This window comes from Furipterus horrens, unplaced genomic scaffold, assembly GCF_987537825.1.
Source record: "Furipterus horrens unplaced genomic scaffold, mFurHor1.1.pri manual_scaffold_11, whole genome shotgun sequence".
In the NCBI taxonomy this organism is placed as follows: Eukaryota; Metazoa; Chordata; class Mammalia; order Chiroptera; family Furipteridae; genus Furipterus; species Furipterus horrens.
This window is the reverse complement of record NW_028327181.1, coordinates 29924262-29944684: the sequence shown is the minus strand read 5'-3', so window position 1 is coordinate 29944684 and position 20423 is coordinate 29924262. Positions and strand designations below refer to the sequence as shown.

The 20423-nt window shown below is 41.5% G+C and overlaps 1 protein-coding gene across 1 annotated transcript in view; it reads right to left on the bottom strand.

Annotated features, from left to right (window-relative positions):
- Positions 1–1420: 1420 nt before the first annotated feature.
- Positions 1421–20423, bottom strand: part of LOC149997319 (von Willebrand factor A domain-containing protein 5A-like) — a 32334-nt gene continuing 13331 nt past the window's right edge. The window contains exons 10-18 of the mRNA XM_090291017.1: positions 20028–20107; positions 13017–13131; positions 11933–12097; positions 11598–11698; positions 11034–11287; positions 8093–8251; positions 6043–6164; positions 2814–2940; positions 1421–2307 (exon numbers count right to left, since the gene is read on the bottom strand). Of these exons, the coding sequence (XP_090147143.1) occupies positions 2228–2307; positions 2814–2940; positions 6043–6164; positions 8093–8251; positions 11034–11287; positions 11598–11698; positions 11933–12097; positions 13017–13131; positions 20028–20107 (1203 nt within the window). The 3' untranslated portion in view covers positions 1421–2227. The remainder of the gene's footprint in view (positions 2308–2813; positions 2941–6042; positions 6165–8092; positions 8252–11033; positions 11288–11597; positions 11699–11932; positions 12098–13016; positions 13132–20027; positions 20108–20423) is intronic.

Below are 20423 nucleotides of genomic sequence, written 5' to 3'. Positions count from 1 at the left end.
ATCATCAAACAGATGGACCATTTTTAAGGAAGCAATGGCTGGGAGTTGGGAGAGGAACAGCAAATGCTAAATGAGTCACAGAGTGGCTATGTTGGAAATGGGGAAAATAGGCAATGGGTTTCATTCATAAGTGTATGTAGAACATGGTGCTCTGAACTGGCAGCACTGGGCTCAGTCTGGGCAGGTGAATCATGAGGCAGGCAATGCTATCCGACTCTTCTTGCAGCCAAGCCTGAGGAAGCTGGGAACCAACCACAGGGTGAGGACAACCAACGGGAGAGATGATACAGCTTCTCTCCTGGGCTCCTGGTCCAGACCTTTAGTTTCCAAAAGCAGAGAGGTTGCTTCCTATTTCCCTAACACGTGAAGCCTCGCGCCCTGAAAGTGGACTTCAGCAGATGGGTTTGAGGGTTATGTAGGCTGACACTGGTTTAGATCTGAGGAATTTACAGTTGGTAGATTTTATAGCATGAGTTCAAATGGAAAACTAAAACCACATTACTTTAAAACTGTAGTTGATTCTGCATCAGAGAGACAAAATCAAGACTGTTTTTGTTTTTTGTTTGTTTTGTCTTTTGCTTTAGAAATCTCCAAGCCCAACCCTAGTCAGGAAGCTGAAGCCTGAGGAAAAGGGAGGTAGACAATAAATGTAATAATACTTGCTCTGAATAATAAATACAAAGGGCTATATTCTGTGGACAGAGGATAGTTCTGCACACTTCATGGTCCTTAGGGAACCGTCTCATCATTATATCAAGGTGGCCTATCAATATGGCAGACTCGTATACAAGCCTAGCTCATGAAGGGCTAAGCCCTTACTTAAACATCAAGATGCATATAAATTACCCACAGACTGTTAAAGTGAAGGCATTAATACAATAGTTCTTGTGGTTGCCCGAAAGCTTCCATCTCTCACCAGTCCTAGACAGGTCACACTCAGCTACAAACAAACTAGGAAGGTCCTGGGAGATATATCTTCACTATGAAACGTGGGCAAATTTTCCTAATACCATTACACTCAACAATCTCATGGGACTCTGGTCTTGGCCATCCTCTACCTTAGTGAACACATACCGAGGTCCTGTCAGAATTCTTGTGTATTCAGGCTGAAAAGTCGCAAGACTTCTAATTTAATCATTTGGTTTTACAGACAGGGACACTAAGCTCCTAAGGGGTTGCATCATTTGTTTATCATCCCATAACTACTCAAGGGTATGGTCAGGATTCTAAGGGCAGTTTTGCAGCTAGGACCTGCACCTGCTTCATCTAAGACAGGCAGTGAGTCTGCAACAGAAGCCGTGGGGACAGGACACACTGTGAACCGCGGAGGCATCGGAAACGCTTGGAGGGAACACAGGGAATTAGAGAAACAATGCAGGTTCAATGACTAAATCTATAACCGGTCAGATACAACAAAGCGTAGTGTAGAGATAGTCATTTTAATGTTGATAAAACAGTATTTTAGGAAACAACACATCAAGTAGGGTCTTCTCCACTGGGATAGGGTACATGGGGCATAGAGGTCAGCTCCGCTCTTTCTCTTAGGCTGAGTGGCCCAGAGTTCAGGTCTCAGGCAAAGCTGCCATTGCACCTGCTTCTCCTTGTAGTATCCAGATCAGAGCCTGACTCAGAGGCCTCACGGGTTCAGGCTAGGATGGGACTCCACTATCACCCTCTTACTAAGATGCTTCCTGACCAAGAAGAAACATGTGTCTCCGACAGGTATGACCCAACCCTTGGAAGGCAAGCAGTAAAGGCTGGTACAACCCAAGCAGCATCCATCTGGAGGGTCCCTACCAGGGCCCATTCTCACAGTGGACCCTTGGGCTCTCTCTCTGTCATCTTGAGGTTATAAATCCCGGTGTTGGTTTCCAACTCTTCATCCTATCCAAGGATAGAAAACTTTATAGCTTGCCAGTCCTGTCACATAAATACGTGAAATCACAGGAATCAACAGAAACAATGCAGAGTTTTCCAGTTCAGCCATTTCCTAACATCAGTGTTGCAATCTTTAGTCTCAGCCCACGTCACCAGTTTTTCACATTATACTCTGAGGGCACATGCTGGGGAAAGGTGAGTCACTTCCACAGGAAACCTGGAATACAGGGGCAAGGTGTGCTGGGCACCCTTTGCTTTTATGACAAGAAATGAACACATGACAGCAGAAGAAAAGGTAAAGGAAAGGACAGTAGCATAAAAGAGGCACTTGTTCTTCTGGTCGGTATCCTCAGGGGGCAAAGACGGCAGGATCAACAGATGATTTCAGAAGGGCAATTGCAGCTTCCATAAGCACCTGGAGGTCGGAGCCTATTGTGAACAGAAAACAAAAATGAGGGCTGAGGGACAATGATGAGAGTCCACGCCTTCCTGCCAGTCTCCCCTAAACCTCCCTGCTCATCTCCCGAGTCCTGCTTTTCTCTCTTTGCAGTAGCCCTGGCTTCAGGTTGCCCAATTCCCTTCACTCCCCTCTGGCCCAGAAGTAGCCAGCAGCAGTGAGATGATGAACTCTCAGGAGTACTGACCCAGTGAAGATGGTCAGCGCCCCTCCACATCCTTCCCACAGTTCACACTGCCCACCTGCATCCTCTTCCCTCTTCACATACCTCCCCACCGCCCCCAATTTCACACGCACCCTCATCCTGCCGAGGAGAGCGCTAGCTGGGAGACCAGATCAGGCCTGGGCCAGGATGGTTGGGGAGAGGACAACAGCGTTTCTCTCCTGACCACCCTCTCCCAGGCCTGGAGGCTCCATGTCTGGGAAGATGCCCAGCTCCCTAAGGAGGGAAGATGGGGTCTGAGGGTTGCGCTCCTACCTGCATGGACGTGAATCCAGGCCACAGCTTTCCTTTCCAGAAGCTCCCACTCACATTTCTGGTCCTTATAGTTGTCATGCAGCCAGAGCACTGCCAGGACTGTGGCCCAGACTGAGGAATCCACACTCTGCAACAGACAGACTCCCATGAAGCCTCCGCTCCCTCCTCACTCACCATGCCCCCAGACTGCTACTAAATGAGATTACCTGCCCTCCCTAACTCATTGACGACTCGCAAGGCACAATGCCAGGCCCTAAACCTCAGGGCAAGAGTCCATTGAGTCTTGGGATAGAAAGGTCTTACATTTTAAAGCCAGTGTAACCACCAGGGCAGTGCTTGAAACCCCTAAATGCCCCTAACAAGAATTAGCCAGCTGTGACAAGGGAGGCATAGCAGCCCCGACCCGGTGGCTCAGCTGGTTGGAGTGTCAGGCCCTACACCAAAGGCTGTGGGTTTGATGCCCAGTCAGGGCACAGATGGGAGGCAACCGATCGATGTTTCTCTCTTTCTCTCCCCCATTCCTTCTCTCTCTCTTCCCCTGCGCCACCCCACACTGTCCTCTCTCTCTAAAATCGATAAATATATCTGCAGGTGAAGATTTAAAAAACAAAAAGAAACACATGCACTGTTGCTTTATATTTTCTAAAGCATTTTCATGGTTTTTTTGAATCCTCACCAAAACAAAAACAAAGAAATGAAGACTCATCAATAACCACATTTTCTTTTTTTTTAAGAGAGAAAACAAATTCATACAGAAGTGAAATGGTGTGCCCAAAGTTAGCCTTCTGGCGCACGATGGAGCTGGGACTGAAGACCCAATATTCCAGTTTACCTCACATGGCTCGTAGAGCCCAATAGAAAGTCTCATGCATAGAACCAAAAACAGGCTCCCATGAGTTTTCACCCACGACCCCCAATTCCAGTTTTTAGAGACACCAGATCCTCTTTTATCATGACCTTTGAAATCTGGAAACAGCTACAACATCCTCTGATAGTCTTGTTTCACATCAAAGCCCTCAGCCCCTTTCGTTCACTCTTAGGAGGACTTCCGTCAGGGCAGTAAGAATCCCTGTGCTTGTTCTCTGAGTCTAGAAACACACACTATGATTTCAACACCAAAAAAATAAAAATAAAAAATGGACAAAGGACCTGAATAGACACTTTGCCAAAGAGGACATACAGGTGGCCAACAGACATATGAAAAGATGGTCAACATCACTCCTCATAAGAGAAATGTACAGCAAAACCACAGTGAAAAAAAATCATCCCACACCTGTCAAAATGTCTATCATCAATAAGTCAAAAAACAGTAAGTGTTGGCAAGAACATAGAGAACGGGGAACCCCTTTGCACTGTTAGTGGGAACGCAGACTGGTGTAGCCACGGTGGAAAACAGTATGGCATTTCCTCAAAAAATTAAAAATGGATTTGCCTTTCAACCCAGTGATCCTACCTCTGGCAATACAACCGAAGGAACCCGAAACACTACTTCAAAAGAACATAAGCACCCCTATGTTCATTGCAGCATCATTTACAATCACCAAGATAGGGAAGCAGCCCACGTGCCCATCAGTAGATGAGTGAATAAAACAACTGTGGGACATTTATATCATGGAATACTACTCAGCTGTGAAGAAGGAGACAATTTTACTTTCTGCAACCATATACATATACCTGGAGAACATTATGCTAACTGAAATAAGCTGGTCAGAGAAAGCCAAATACCATATGAGTTCACTTATATGTAGAATCTAATGAACAAACGGAACTAACAAGAAAATGGAGACAGACTCATAGATGCAGAGCAGGCTGACCGCTAGGGGTCAGAGGAAGATTAGGGGTGGAAGGATTGAGCAAAAAGGACTCAGGGACACAGACAATATAAGGGCGCTGAATGGTAATGGAAAAAATACAATAAAGATGAAATCAAAATGAACAAATAAGAGTATTTTTCAATAGAAATATTGTGCTAGATGCACATATAATTTTAAGTATTCTAAAAGCCACATGTGAAAATATAAAGATAAAAAGGTATAAATATTTTATTAATAATATATTTTATTTAACTTAATATATTTAAAATATTTTCACTGATTTTTTTTAGAGGAGGAAGGGAGGGAAGAATGGAGAGAGACAGACAGAGAGACAGAATGACAGACATCGATTTGTTAATCCAGGTATTTATGCATTCATTGTTAGATTCTTGTATGTGCCTTAACCCACAACCTTGGTATATAAGGATGAAACTAACCCACTGAGCTACCCAGGCAGGATTTAAAATATCATTTAACATATAATCAATATAAAAATAATTATTGATGAAATATTTTACATTCTTTTTATATTAAGTATTTAAAATGAGAATATATTTCACAACTATGGCACACCTCAATTCAATTAAAATTTTAGTTCATTTCCATTAACCATATTAATTGCTTAATAGCCACATCTGACTAGTAAGTAGACGTTGTACCGAATGTTGTAGCTACAGGATATTTAAAGTTTTTTAATTAACTTCCACATTTTGTAAATTAAAAATGACACTTGTCCTTTTCATGCTTTTGGCTTTTGTCATATTCAACAATGTCTCAGTCAGGAGATTTAGTGAGTTACCTTGAAATTTTGGAACATAATTTGTTCTCATCAGACTTGAACACGTTTGAAATAATTAGGTCATCCCTATTAATACTTCACCTTCCCAAACTTCAGTAAAATTTTGCTAATCTCTAAAACACTTCCTTTAGTAAGAAGAGGAGCAATAATGGCAGGTTCTGAAGAAAGACAGTCCTAGAGTTGAACCCAACTCTCCCACTAACTGGTAAGGTAACTCAGACACATTATTATACTTCTCTGGGCCTCGGTTTCTTCATCTACAAACAGTAATATGAATAGGATTTATTTTCCTTAATTGTTGTGATGAATAAGTAAGGTCACGAATGTTCAGTCCTTAGCATGATGTTCGGCACAGAGTAATTGCTCAATGAACAGTTGTTATAACTAAGATGCTTGGCAGGGACCATCAACTCTTACTAGATAGACAATTAGTTCCTTGTTCTTTCTGCTCTAACCTACCCAGAAAAAACCTTCAGCCTCCTCTTATTGGGAACTTATTTACTCTATGGCCTCCTATACTTGCCTTCCTCAGGTGAGTCATGATTCACCCCAATTCTCTTTATGGACTCCAACCACTCCAAAATATACAGACTCCTTTTTCATCTCTGAATCTTACCTTGACAGGAAGTGCAGCCAGTATATCCTTCAAACTCACACCTAGGATCGTGGCCAGACCTTCATTCAGATCCCAGGAACCATCAGCCTTTTGGAGGGAAATCAGCTGTACAAGATTATTATCTTCAAAGACATGGGGGAGAAAAAAAGAAAGAGGATGAGAAATTAAGAAGCTTCTGGCCCCTGGGCATACCTGAGAGAGAGAGAGAGCTTTGAATTCAGGGACAGGCTACAGAGCATGCAGAGCAAAGCAGATCCTACCAAAAGCCCATGTCAGTTCTTCCCCAGGAGACAGGCATCCCCTCTGGGACAGGGTAGAATTGTCCCAGGGATGTACCACACTTCAACACTCAGCAACAAGAGAAAGATATGGGAACTAGAGACCCCACATGATGGTGCTGTTTAAAGTCTTATCCAGTCTTGTTTAAAAGACCCTTAAAATGTTAGGCATGCTAAAAAAGAATTCTAGACCAACATAGCTTGAATTTTAATTATCAAAAATTTCAAAAGAAAGCAAATATAAGGAAGCAGTTATCAGTCCATCTCAAAGAGTAGTCAAGTGCCTAATCCTGGTGGTATGAAAATTGCTTAAAGATCACAGAATTTTTTGCCCTGGCTGGTGTGGCTCAGTGGATTGAGTGCTGCCTGGTGAACCGAAAGGTTGCTGGTTCGATTCCCAATCAGGGCACATGCCTGGGTTGTGGGCCAGGTCCCAAGTTAGGGGTCTGCAAGAGGCAACCAATCGATGTATCTCTCACACATTGATGTTTCTCTCTCTTTTTCTCCCTCTTCCCCTCTCTCAAAAAATAAATAAATAAAATCTTCAAAAAAACAAAAGACCACAGAATTCTCATAGAAAGTATCTCACATCTGGCTATCTATCATACGGGAGGATACACTTACAGTAACTTGAATCTTAGTAGGCAAGAACAACAGATCTACTCTAATGGGAAAACAGACCTAAAGCTCTGAATTTCAAAAGTCTGAGTTTGAATCTCAGCTCTGCTAACACTCAAAATCTCACAGTTATTTAACCGACAGGAATCTCAGCTGCCCCTGTAAACTGGAGACAATGATGCCTGATGCATGAGAAAAGAGGAAAGTACCTGGAAGGCCCATAAGTGGCTCCCTATAAACAGTAGTTGCCAACTAATTCACAAAAACCAGTAGGACTCCCCGGGGAATTTTTATTTCTATTTTAATAAGAGGGTCCATAAGAGAGAAAGCTAGGACAGCGCAGGAAGTCAGCACACTGAGAACATGCTCAGGGATTAACATGAGGAAGGTTCTCATGACAGCCCTAGGAGGTGAACGGGAGAGCAGCTGAGGAAACCAAGGCTCTAAAAAGTGAACTAATTTTTCTAAAGCCCCAGAGGAACTGGGAGTAGAGAGATCTGAATCCAGCTTATACCTTGAAGCCCTCTCTTTGTTAGAAGTATAAGAAGAATAAGCAGAGAGTAAGTGGCAAAGGTGTTTAAACAGTTAAACAATTGCACTCCATAAACCCTGGCTCCACAATTGGAGAGACTAGCAGGAGTTGCCTTTAAGCCTATTTAAGTTAGTGGTGAAGTGTATTTGGACTCAATGTGTCAGGTACAGGAGAAACCCGGCTGCTTGGAACACAAGGCAATGAAATGACCAAGGAACACCTTCTGGTGACAGGAAGTCATCAGAGAGCATTAGAAAAATCTATCTTCAAGCCTAACTTGTAAAAGAATGGCTAATGCAGCTGGGGCCCCAAGTGGGGTGGCAGCCAATTCTGGGAGAGGAGGGCCCCAGCTGGTGGGCAAGGCACGTGGGCTGAGGCGGCAAAGGTTAGTGTGACTAAGGCTCATCTCAAAGGGCACCGGGGTGGGTTTCACTGTCCTGTCCGGGAGACCGCGGACGCTGGGCTGACCCTGGCAAATACAGGGCCTGGACAAGTTTTACCCTCTGCTGACACTTCTCAAACAGCCTGCCTCTGGAGGAGAGAGAGAGCCAGAGAACAGCAGAGTCGAAGATTAGTTCTGCAGTTCCCATGGATCAGAAAAGAGAATGGAGGCCCATCTCACCGGTGTGGTGACTTTCCAAGTCTGTTCCCTTGGTGTAAGGAATAGAAGTGGGCGCTGGCGCTCCTCCCCGCAGACGAAAGTTCACAGAAGGGGCCGATGCTTGGAGACACAAGGCTCTCTTGTTTCGTCCACCACCAGGAGCTCGGTGTGTGCGTGGTCCTACGCGTGTGACAAGCATTGATGAGGAAACGTCCATGGAAAGGTGCGCACTGAGAGAATCCCGGCTCATGTTAATCATGGACCTATGGGAGTGGTAACCCGTCCCCTGGGCTCAAACGCTCAGGTAGGAAAAAGGGCCCCTGGCGGGCGAGACGCACGCAGGAGGCTGGCAGGAGAACGCGGCCCGTGTATGAGCTGAAAATCACCAGTGCAGACGTTGACACGGAGGCGCCCTGAGCTCTCTGCTGCAGGCAAAGGGCCCTGATCATCTGAGACACATACGAGGATGTCTGACCCATGGCAGCCTCAGTCACCTTCTTTATGGTGCATTTTTCTTCTCCCATGAGCCCAACTCCTATGCACGCCCGCCCTCTCTGATACATGACAATGGCCTTTAATGCCTCTTTAGTTTCGGTATAGGAGGCTTCTGCCAACTACTTAAAACTAATTTTCCTCCTAAAAATCTTTTCTCCCTCTATCGTTCTCAATGGTGGTGCTCCAGGCACCACACTCCAAGCACCCAGGTTTGAGAGGTGGGGTCGGTACAGATGGCAACCTGAAGAGTCCAATTGCCACATCCGTATCATTCCTCTCCATCTTCACCTGGATTACCGTCCTCATGTCCTCACTGCGTGACCCTCCCGCCTCTTTGTCACCTCCCATCAGTCACTAAAGTATCTGAAAACCAGATCAGAACTTTCGCCTCGCTGCAAAGCCTGCCATCATCTTGAGAGATTAGGGACCCATGTAGCCCACCTATCTGATACCCAAATTCAAAGCTTCTTGTCTTTCTCAAATCAAAGGCTTCAGCCCCCATTCCACCCCAGCCGCTGCCTCCCAAGCCAGGGTCTGGTTATCCAGCAGCATCATTCCCACTGTAAGAGATCTACGTGTAAATACAATATTTACATCCCATCCCAATTTTTCCAGCTCTCTAACTCAGAGATTCTTATTGTACCTGGCCCTTAACTTCGTCTGGATCTTTAAATCTTTGTCTCCTCTGTTTTATCCTAGATGAAAACGTCCTTGTATCTTTACTCTTTTCCATTTACCCTAAATCTTAGGGTCAGCACTTTACAACTCTCTTACCACCAGCTTCAGTCCCATGTCCCTAACTGCCTTTTTATCACATCTATTGGCCAAACCCAACCTCGGAATTATGCCAACACTCTGCCCTCCTCAATCATTCCCACACCAACGCTGCTGAACACCGCTGAACTGAGTCACACAAACCGGTTCCCCCTAGTAGCTGGGTGCCACTAAAAGTCAGAGTATCACAACTAAACCGGACCTCAACACTCCTTGTCAAATGCTCTGCTTCTCCCTGAGCATTTCGCTCTCCAGGTTTCCACAGGGCTATTTCCAACCCTTCGCTCCAATTCTCTGTTCTGCAACTCTGGTCTCCCACTCACTAGGTAATCTTGCCGTCTCCCACTAAAACAACAGAAAACGATCAGACAGAAACTCCCAAAACTTGCCTCTCAGCCTCTGAGCTGAAATCTAATTCATCATTTTTCCTCCACATCCCGGCAATGCAGGGAGAACGTTTTAGCACTTGTTCTGTTAAAGGCGAATCCCTCCTCTGCTGTTCTACATCCCACCCTCTCTCACAGCCTCAAACACCCTTCTCAGCGGGTTACCCTCCCCTCTCCCAGGTGCTGTGGGCCCTCTCTAGGGGCACTTTCCTGTTCGCATGATAGCGTCCTCCAATCTCTCCCATTCTGAAGTGATAGCGCTATAACACACACACACGCACGCACACACACACACATGCACACATACACGCACACCAAAAAACTAAAATAAAACAACTCTACAATTTCATTTATAAATATCTCTCCTAATTCCTTCCCCATTTCAGTATAGAATCTGCGTCTCATTTCCCAGCTCTCATTTGCCCTTTAACCTGTAAATCCAGGCTCTCTCCTGAGCTACTCCAATGGAACGGTGCTTGATTAGATTAGCAGGGGCTTCCTTTGATGTTAACACAATACACCTACTTCAGTATTTTTTTTTCATTACCATTTATCCCCCCTACAACCTCTGCCACTTCCACCAACCCTAACCCCCCAGCACTCACCACACTGTGTCCATGAGTTCTCTCTCTCTCTCTCTCTCTTTTTTCCTTTTGCGCGATCACTCTACTTGGCTCCCCTACCTTCCCAACCTTTCCAATTTTACTTTGACTCCCCTGCAGTATCTGAACTTTGTACTCCCTTTGTTATATGAGAGCTTCCTTTTGTTTGGGATATGCACTCACTTCTTCTTACTTTATTCCTTTTGCTTATGGTTTGAGAAATCGACTCCTAGATATTCTTCACTGTTCCAATCTTACCCCCATTTTCATCCCATTCTATACCTGCCCTCTGAGTAATCTCGTCCGCCTTCTGACTTTAGTTATGTCCTAGATGCTTCTGGCTGAGACAATCCCCGCAATCAGCCCCCCTATCTGAACATTGCCAGGTTGTTCGCCAGCCATCTATATAACTATTAATCCTCTAACTATTGATAGAATCGATCAGCTTCAGATTCAGACAGTGTAACTGCTCAGTGTTTATGTGTATTTTTGTTTAATTTTCCTCAATTTTTTCCCCTTAGATTATTTCAAGTTTTCTTGCTAATGGGATATTTTCTAAGTTTCTAGGACAGAAAAGTTTGACACCAGTCTGAAACCCTAGATGTGGGAAGACAAGGGGGGAAGGGGACCTTTCATAGGCATTTACTTTAAATGATGTATCCAGATACCATTGTTTTATATGAGTTTAAATAGAATGAAACTCACCACCTGGAGAGGCCATATATGGAGTAGGACAAGAATAAGCCAGCATGGGACTTGGAATGTCACAATGAGTCAGGGGCCCCTGAACCGGCGTCTTGAGATCCTTGTTGATGGCAATGAAAGCTGTGTGGGAGCTTATTACTCCACACTCGAGGCTGACTTTCAGCACGTCTTTCTTATCATTTGCTGGGGTGTCCCCAAAGCCCATGTCCTTGGTCTGCAGAAAGGACTTGGCAGCAAGGCGGTGGACGGTGAGGCTGGAAGAAAACGATTCCTGCAACTTAGGGAAGGCCCACCTGCCAGCCACTCGGAGCCCTCAAGGTTCGGGGTGGTGTGGGAGGGAAAACCAGACGGGGTCAGATAGAAGCTGAGTGGCTTCAAAAGGGAAAGTGATTTTAGGGAAATAAGTGAGCCCAAAATTAAGGGCAGGAAACCAACCCCCTGAAATGGCAAAGACAAGAGGAAAGGGATGGGAGGGGAAGGGGAGGGGAGGGGGAGGGAGAGAAGGAGAGGGGGGAGGAAGAAAGGAAGGGGAGAAAGAAAATAGAAAAGGAAAACAAATCTCACTTGGCATCAGACTTGGGTTGTAGAGAAAATGTCACGTTATTCTTAAAACTCTTGCCCTGGAGGGTGTACTTGAGGCAAACTTCTCCTGTTGCCTCTGCTTGCTGGAAATTAGAGAAGAGTAGAAACGATGGAAGGGCGCTATGACCCAGAGAGGTGTCAGAACTGGGCCAGCTCCCCAACCCCGCACATGAAAATGTCTGACTGGAAACCAGGCAGCGCAGGAAACCCGAGACTCAGCGTGACAGAGAAGGGTGGGCTGAGTCTGCCTGCCAGGGGTCCGGAGCAGCGTTCAGGGCAGCGCCGCTCTGAACGGAGAAACAACAATGGACTCTCACCGGCATCTTCCCAGTCAACTGGGCGTAGATAATTAACCTCTGACCCCGAAAGATGACAGTCTGTTCTGGAGAAAGCATTTTAGCAGACAGACCACGTGGCAGCTTCCAGTTCAGAGAAACGCCCTCTACTAGAGGCTGCAGAGAACGTTTCAGGGCCCTGAGGACCTGGTGGAAGAAAGAGAACAGAATAATAACCAAAAGGAATAATGGCAATACTCCTACCAACTGAATGTTCACTCTGCACAGGCGCTATGCAGCCCAACACATGTCGTCCTTTTCCTTATGCCCTATTGGGAGACAGGCGTTGTTACTTCTGCTTTACACGTGAGGAAGCTAAAGGAGAGAAACTTAATAAATGTGAGTGAAGGAAACGTCTGCGGCAAGAGACCCTCGAGAAGTAAGCATCAGATAAGAAATGGCACCGACTGGGAAAGAGGACCTTAGAAATGTACCTGAATAACAGGGTGGGGACGGACTGGGGTTCAAGGGCACAGGGGACAGCAATGGGGAAAATTGGGACAACTGCAATAGGGCAACAATTGAAAAAATAAATAAAGGGTGCAAGCAGCACAATTTTAAATGGAAAAGAAAAAAAAAGAAAAAGGAAATATAACCAGAGGCGGAAGACGCCTTCCCTTGTGCACACTAATCAAATGGAGTATCGGTGTACCACCTATTCCAATCTACCAGACATATTACAATTGTCCCTGTTATTTTCTTTGTGTCACCTGCATGCAGAATAGAGCACAGGACCAAAAGACGTCATCCATACACACATGGAATGTCACTCATGACAGTCAAAATTCTTAGTTTCTCTGTCTTTTGACTTAACACAAGGCCCTAACCTCAACCACAATTTTGTTTCTGGGTTTCCAGCCGCTGGGACTAGATGCCATTTCTCCAGAAACGACAGTGGACCCTTCTAACATAAAGCCAGAAGAAGCTCAATAGGTACATAGCCCAAGGCCTTGGGGATAGAAAGCAAGGAGTCCCAGAGGCAGAGTGTGGCCTCTGCTCACGAAGCTGTGCACCTCTGCGCCACACACCCTCTGGTCACCACCTCCGGACACAGCCCATCTCTCACCTTCGGCTGCATCCTCTCCTTGCCCGTGATAAATTCTGCTGTGCCCCCTGATGCCCGGGCGATGCCTTTTATTAGGCTGGTGGACGCTCCTTCTCCAATACCAAATGAGAAACATCTGCAATTGTAAAACAGATGGAGGTTAGAGACAGGGACTGCAGGGTGGAATTATAAAATCAATACATCATGGTCAAAAACACAGAGAGAGAAGGTACTTCCTTGACCACAGGCATAATAGCTTCCATTTATTGAGTACATTCTATGCTTTAGAAAGCCAAATGCCTTAAATTAATGATGTAATTTAATCATTCCAGGACTCCTAAGAGGCAGGCTAATGTTTCATTTTGCAGATAATCTGAGGCCCAAAGGATCTTAGAACTCTGTCCAAGATCACAGACCTACTGGTACAGATGAAATTTGAGTACTGATCTGCTTGACTACATGCTCCCCCTGACAAATCCTTATATATTGTACCGAATCTAGAAGCAGAAAAAACAAAATAATAGGATTATATCCTCATTGATTATTTTAATAACAAATCCAAAGAAAGTGGGAGAGTTAGGGGAAAAAATAGACACTGTCCTCAGTTCTTGACTAACACTGTTCCGGAACCATATCTGCCCCGTGAGGCTAGCCTGAGGATGGGAACGGTACCTCCTGCTCTTTTAACTGGAGAGTTCCCTCCGTGCGCTAGCTCATGTGTACCAAATAGCCTTTTAATCACAATATGGCTCCCCAAGTAGAACTGTACATAAATAGAGAATATGTTGGTAACACTAATACCAGCAATTTAGAAGCATGACAAGCATAGTTCTCATTATAAACTAATACTGTGCTTTTTGGGCTTATGTCTCTTTTGAACTGCGGTAGTGTGAACCATCATCCCCATGTCTAGTGACATCAGCCTCAGGATTAACGCTCTGAACCTGTAAGGCTAAGAACCAGATTTCTCATTATTGTGACTTAACTGTGACAATGTTCCCTGCAGGTCACCGCCTCCCAGCATCTTGAGATTATCACCTTTAAATTTCCAACAAGCTTTTAAACTGCAGCCTAGGTTCTTGATGGCTTATAAAGTGCTAGGATGTTTAAATATTTTTATGTATAAAACTGAAGCTGAACAATAGTTATTGATGCCTAACTATATGCCTACAACTTACTTAACTGCTTTGTGAGATGATAATAGAATAATAATTACAATAATGGCAAAATTTTATATAGCATTTACTTTGTGTCAAGCATAGTCGCTAATGCTTTCCTTACATATACTCTCTTTAACCCTCATGGTAAACCTGTGGCAGAAGTATAATTATTATCTCCATTTTCAAGCGAGGGACCTGAGACTTAGAGAAGCTAGCTGACTTGTCCAAACAGCTAAGAAGCAGGAACACTGGAACTTAAATATATGGCTTCCGACTAGAAGTGTAACACCCTAGGAGAGCTCTGCTCACAGCAATGCCCGAGTGAGCTGTTCCAGGGCAGTGGAGAACTAGAAAAGCTGTGCACAGTATCTGTAACAATCTCTTTGAAAGCATCAGATGGCTGCCAAGACAATAAGAATCTGTGGTCTGAGACGTGGGAGGGGGGGAAGCCACGAGTGACGTGTTACTTGGTGTCCCTTCACACCTTTAAGTAAGTGCCAGGTTCAGACCAAGAACTGAATGGTTAGAAAGCTAAGCAGTTTCAGTTTGGGGCTTTTCAAAGAGACAGTGCCCTGGCAGACACCCATGTGTTTTAATATAAGCCTGTAGAACTATACTCTAGAGAGGTGAATCTAAAACAAACCGGCCATCCAATGACTGATGCTCATTAGACTCTCACTGGGCTAAGATTATCTGTCTTTTGCCTAGCAACCTGTCAGTAGCAAACAGTAAATCTTCTTAGTGAATGATAACATCATCCAGAGGCCCAAAATATTTCCAGACTTTTATATATACAACAGCTGACAGTTCACAATAAAATACAAAGCCCCCAGATTTCGGGGGAATTATACACTATACTTTGGAATAACACAGACTTTAAAAAGAAATCATAATTATAATTAGAAAATATTCTTAAGTGAATACTAACAGAAAATGACATATCCAAATTTAGGATACAGCCACAGGTATGTTTAAATTTGTAGTTCTAAACACATATATTAGAAAAAGAAGTTTAAAATTCAACTACCTGAGCATCCATCTCCAGATCTGATGAAAAGGACAGTCAATAAACCCAAAAATTTTAAAGGAAAGAAAATTAAAAAAAAAAAAAAAGAAAATAACACAGGTATGAGCAAACATTATTGATAGAGAACCAATAATACAACAGAGAGAGGATCCACAAACTCAAAAGTGCTTCATTTTTAAAAAGATTTAAAAAATTGACAAACATCTAGAGCAAGAAAAAAAAAAGTAGAGTAAGCACAAATAACCACCATCAGAAACAAAAAGGAAACACTATTACTGTTTTTGCAAAATTCAGTAACATCATCTGGCAACATCAAAGGCAATTTCATGCAACAAAATTAAAAGTTTTGATAAAATATACAAACTCCCATAAGAATCAACAACATATGAAAGTATAGTTTTGTTTCAATAAAGAGATTTAAAAACCTTTCTACAGAAAAATCCTCCGGGCAACATCTAGTAAATGTGCAAGGAAACTTTTCAGATCACAGAAAACAGGCTATTATTCTCAGTTCATTATATGATGCCAGTGTAACATTGATATTAAAACCCACCAAGAAATTATTTTTTAAAAATCAATATTTCTCATGAAAATAGATTTGAAAATCCTAAACAATTATTAGCCAACAGAATAAAAAATACATGAAAAATATTAATAGGTCACAACTAATATGGGCTTATTTCAGAAATGCAAGGTTGGTCTAACATTTAACGTAGTCATTATAATTCATACGCTAAAAGAATAAGGATAAAATCATCCAGTCATCTCACCAGGTACATAAAAGGCATTTGATAAATTTCAACAAGTATTAATTCTTGTTTTTTAAATGTAAAGAAAAAGAATTCTCATAATGGAAATATAGAAAAATTCCTTAACCTGCTAAAGGATATCTACAAAAAGACCTACAGCAAACAACCACACGATTAATGCAATGTTAATTATGCTCCTCTGAAATCCAAAATAAGTTACGGATATCATCTATGACCCCTTCTATTCAGGTTTGTATGAGGGCAATACAGGAAGAAAGAAAATTCAAGATACAAGGATTAGAAAGGAAAAATAGATATTATCTGCAAACATAATTAACCATAGAAATTCTAAAAGAATCTGCAAATATACTATTAGAATTAATATCTCCCTTAGGCAAGGTCATTGACTACAAGGTCAATGTAAATCTTAAAAGTCATTGTAATCAATTTCTATGTAGAAGTAATCATCCAATAAATAAAACGTTTTCAAAAATACTATTTAGCCTTGCCAGTGCGGCTCACTTCGTTGGAGTATCATCCCGTAAACCAAACGGTTGAGGGTTCAGTTCTTGGTCAGGGAACATGCCTAGGTTGCGTGTTCGGTCCCAGTTGGGGTGCATGCGAGAGGCGACCAATTGATGTTTTTTCTCTTTTACATCAATATTTCTCTCCCTCTCAGTCTCCCTCCCTTCCTCACTCTAAAATAAATAAGCATGTCCTCAGGTGAGGATAAAACATATATACTGTAGCATCAAAGACCTAGGGGAAAAAATCTAATGAAAAACTCATGAAGACCTCTATACAGAGAACTATAAAATATCACAGGGAGCTTTTGCATGTATTGTTAGATTAAGAAAAGTAAATTTTGTGGGGAACCAGGTTTCTCATTATGGATAAAAGAAGACACAAATGCAAAATAGGAGAAAGAAAGAATGTTATGCTGTTGCCTTGGAAGTAGGGGTATCAGTAAAAAAAATGTGTTTTTCTTAACCATTTGCTAGTTCTGTCTGCTGAAAATGCCTCTAGTAAATCATAGGCCAGTGGCAAAGAGTTACACCTAACACTTAAATATTAACTTCTATTTATCATTTGCACTAAAAAGGGATAAGGATCATTCTAGAAATGACTGGCTACACAAAGGGTAATGTAGAAGTGAGTGTGAATCATTCTTTTAAGAAAAAAAAGGAAATATTCATAAACCAAAAAGACATGTGAAAAGAGACATAGCAGCAAGTTAAAAGGGGCTCCCAGTGGCCAAATGTGGAAATTTTGAGAATCTGAATGCACAACGAGAGTAATGAGTCTTAAAACATTGAAAACTGAAGAAAGAATTCAAAGTATATGTTAATACAACAAAAGGAAGGGAGAGGAGGAAGAGGACAAACCTCTTCTTTACTGTAGGATGACAACTAATAAATATGGAAAAGCTGACAAATTAGACATCACCATTTCGTAACCACTGACAGTAATAACACTCGGGCAATGATCATCAGTGAACGCTAAAACTACTGAGAACAAGACGTTTACAAAATGTCCGAGTTTTCTGTACCATACCATCTCTAAATAAGCGCTCAAATTATCACCAGACCCAGTTACTTTTGGAATATTTCTCCCAAAATATTTAATATTAACTTTAACATGATTTTACACAGTTGAACATAAATCAAAATTCTAAAAACACACTAGCTAGAATTCTCAAAATGTTGATTTCATAAAAGGTAATGAAAAGTTGAGACGTTATCCCAGAGAAGACTAGAAAGACATACTAAAATAAATACTTGCCCTGATTTGCTCCTGGAACAAGATATTAACAAACAAACAAAAATCTAGAAAGGCCATTATTAGAAAAATGGACATGTATGGCCTATATTTAGGTAATGGTGTTATCTCATCATTAAATATCCTGAATTTAGTAGTTTTATTCTGGTTGTTTGTCAAAATGTCCTGTTCTTAGAAAATCAGCGCATTATTTATTTGCACATGAATGATTATGATACCCGTGGCAGAGCAAAACAAAACAAAGCAATGACAGTGAAGCAGATGTGGTAAAACGTTGCTAACTGCAGGCCTGGGTGAAAGGTATATGACTGTCTTTTGTTCTGTTTCTACAATTTCTGTTCAGGTTTAAATTTTTGAAATAACATTTTGGAGACACACATTTAGAAGAATCAAGAAAACCTAAATAAATGGAAATACATACTATTTAAATAAATTGACAAACTCAATAGAGTTAATAGTAAATTCCTCCAAAACTAATCTATAAAGGCAATGCAATTCTAATCAAGATCCCAAGATTTTCTTTTTTGGTAAAAACTGACAAGCTAATTCTAAAATACAAACACAAAATGTCAAGAATAGCTAAGACAATCTTGGAAAAGAATACAGTTGAGGATTGTACTAGAAATTAATATTTATCAAAAAGCTACATTAACTTATATGGTGTGGTACTAGCACACATCGAAATACATAAACCAGTGAAATGGACAGAGGCCCCAGAAACAATCCACAGGTACAAATGCTTATTTGTGGCAAAAATGACATTGCATATAAGTGAGGAAGGAAAAAGCTTTTCCATAAGTGGTACAGAATCAATTTCACGTGCACGCAAAAAACAAAGCCCCTGACCCCACTTCACACAGTGCACAAAAATAAATGTCAGCTGAACTGTAGGACCAACTGTAAAATAAAAAGTAACAAAACTTCTAGAAAATAACAAAGGAAAATAGCTTCATGATCTTGGATAGGTAGACTTTTTAACAGGACACACACACACACAAAGAACATAAACTGTAAAGAAAAAGACTAAAAAATTAAGCTATACTAAATTTAAGAAAAACTATTAATCAAATGGTATCATTCTGAGACTGAAAAGGAAAGCTATAGTGTAGAAAAATTCATGTCTAAATATGTTAACAAAATGTTTATTCTAGAGCACAGAATGAACTACGGATCAGTTAAAAAAACTAATAGAAAAATATAAAACAAATTTTAATGTACATACCAAAGAAGACATCCAAGTAGTCAATAAAAATATTAAAAAGTACTCAACATCATTAGTCACCACAAAAATGCAAATTAAAATCATAATGAGATTCTACTACAAACCCACAAATTTAGTTAAAAATCTAAAAAGCAAACCATGCCAAGTTTTATGTAGAAAATGGGGTGATTGTAACACTCATCCAATGCTGGTATGAATTAAATTAACTGTAGCTTGGGAAACTGGCACTCCCAATAAATTCCACAACAATGTGAACTCAAAAAAATATGTGTGTACATATGTGAAAATGAATATGTATACATGCATATATGTGTACACACACAAGTGTGTGTGTGCAATAAATACATGTATAAGAACACAAGGATATTCACAAAAGTAATATCTTTAACAGTGAAACTGATTTCCATCAACAATAGAATCAATGAATAAACTATGGTTTAACTATCCTATGGAAAAGCATACGACAATGAAAATTAACTATGTTTTTATACAAAATGTGTGCGAATCTTAATATACTGCTGAGGAAGCAAAATACTCAGAATAAAAACATAAGGTATAACATTTATTTTTATTCAAAAGCAGGCAAAAATAATCCATAGTGTTGTAAGTCAGGAAGCTATTAGTCTAGAGAGATAAAAATGGGTAGTAAATTGGGGACGTGACAGAAAAGAATAGAGAAGGAGTGGCACATTGGCAATATTCCAGTTCTTCACCTGTGTGATGACTACACATGTGTGTCCATTAATAGTTCATCCAGCGCTATACTTTTGATTTTTGTAGCTTTCTGTCTGTTTTAATTTGATGAAAATGTTTATATTTTTAGAAGACTTACTATTCAATACTTTTTTTCCTATTGTGGTTTAGAGAGAATACTGTACAAAGGTAGTACTGTGTTACTGATGTTATTTAGAAAACTACATTTATCATTTAGTAGAGAGGGAAAAGTGATGTAGAAGAAAAACTTATCAGCTGGTAAAACTAAAATTCTTGAATTATTCTGTCCTCTAAAAGGAATGTCAACCCAGTATCATGAGGCACTAGATTACATGTGGCACTGCATAGGTCGGTCACCCAGAAATCACATTATCTTCATACCTGTGCTTCAGACCATTGCTTTTAACTTTTTTAATGACACTAAATGTGTCGTTAACTTCTCCATCTGTGAAAACAAAAAGCTGAACAAAAGAGACATTCATTAGGTCTCTGTGAAGTTCATTTTTAAAATAACAAAATCTGTCCTTGAAAAACCCAACCACTTCATGCCAGAGACTTTGATGCCTCCTCGGACAGGTGTGAAATCTCTAATGGGACACTGTCACTTGCACTGTGTTCTCATGTGGTTTGTACTGAACCCCGGGCATTTTCATCACCTCCCACTACTAGTTCCACCTAAGGCGTCTCTGCCACTCCATAAATACATGTCCATCATCTATAGTTCATAGCATGATGCTAAGGAAGAGAAATGCTATTAAATGTCTCTTGTCTTTTCCT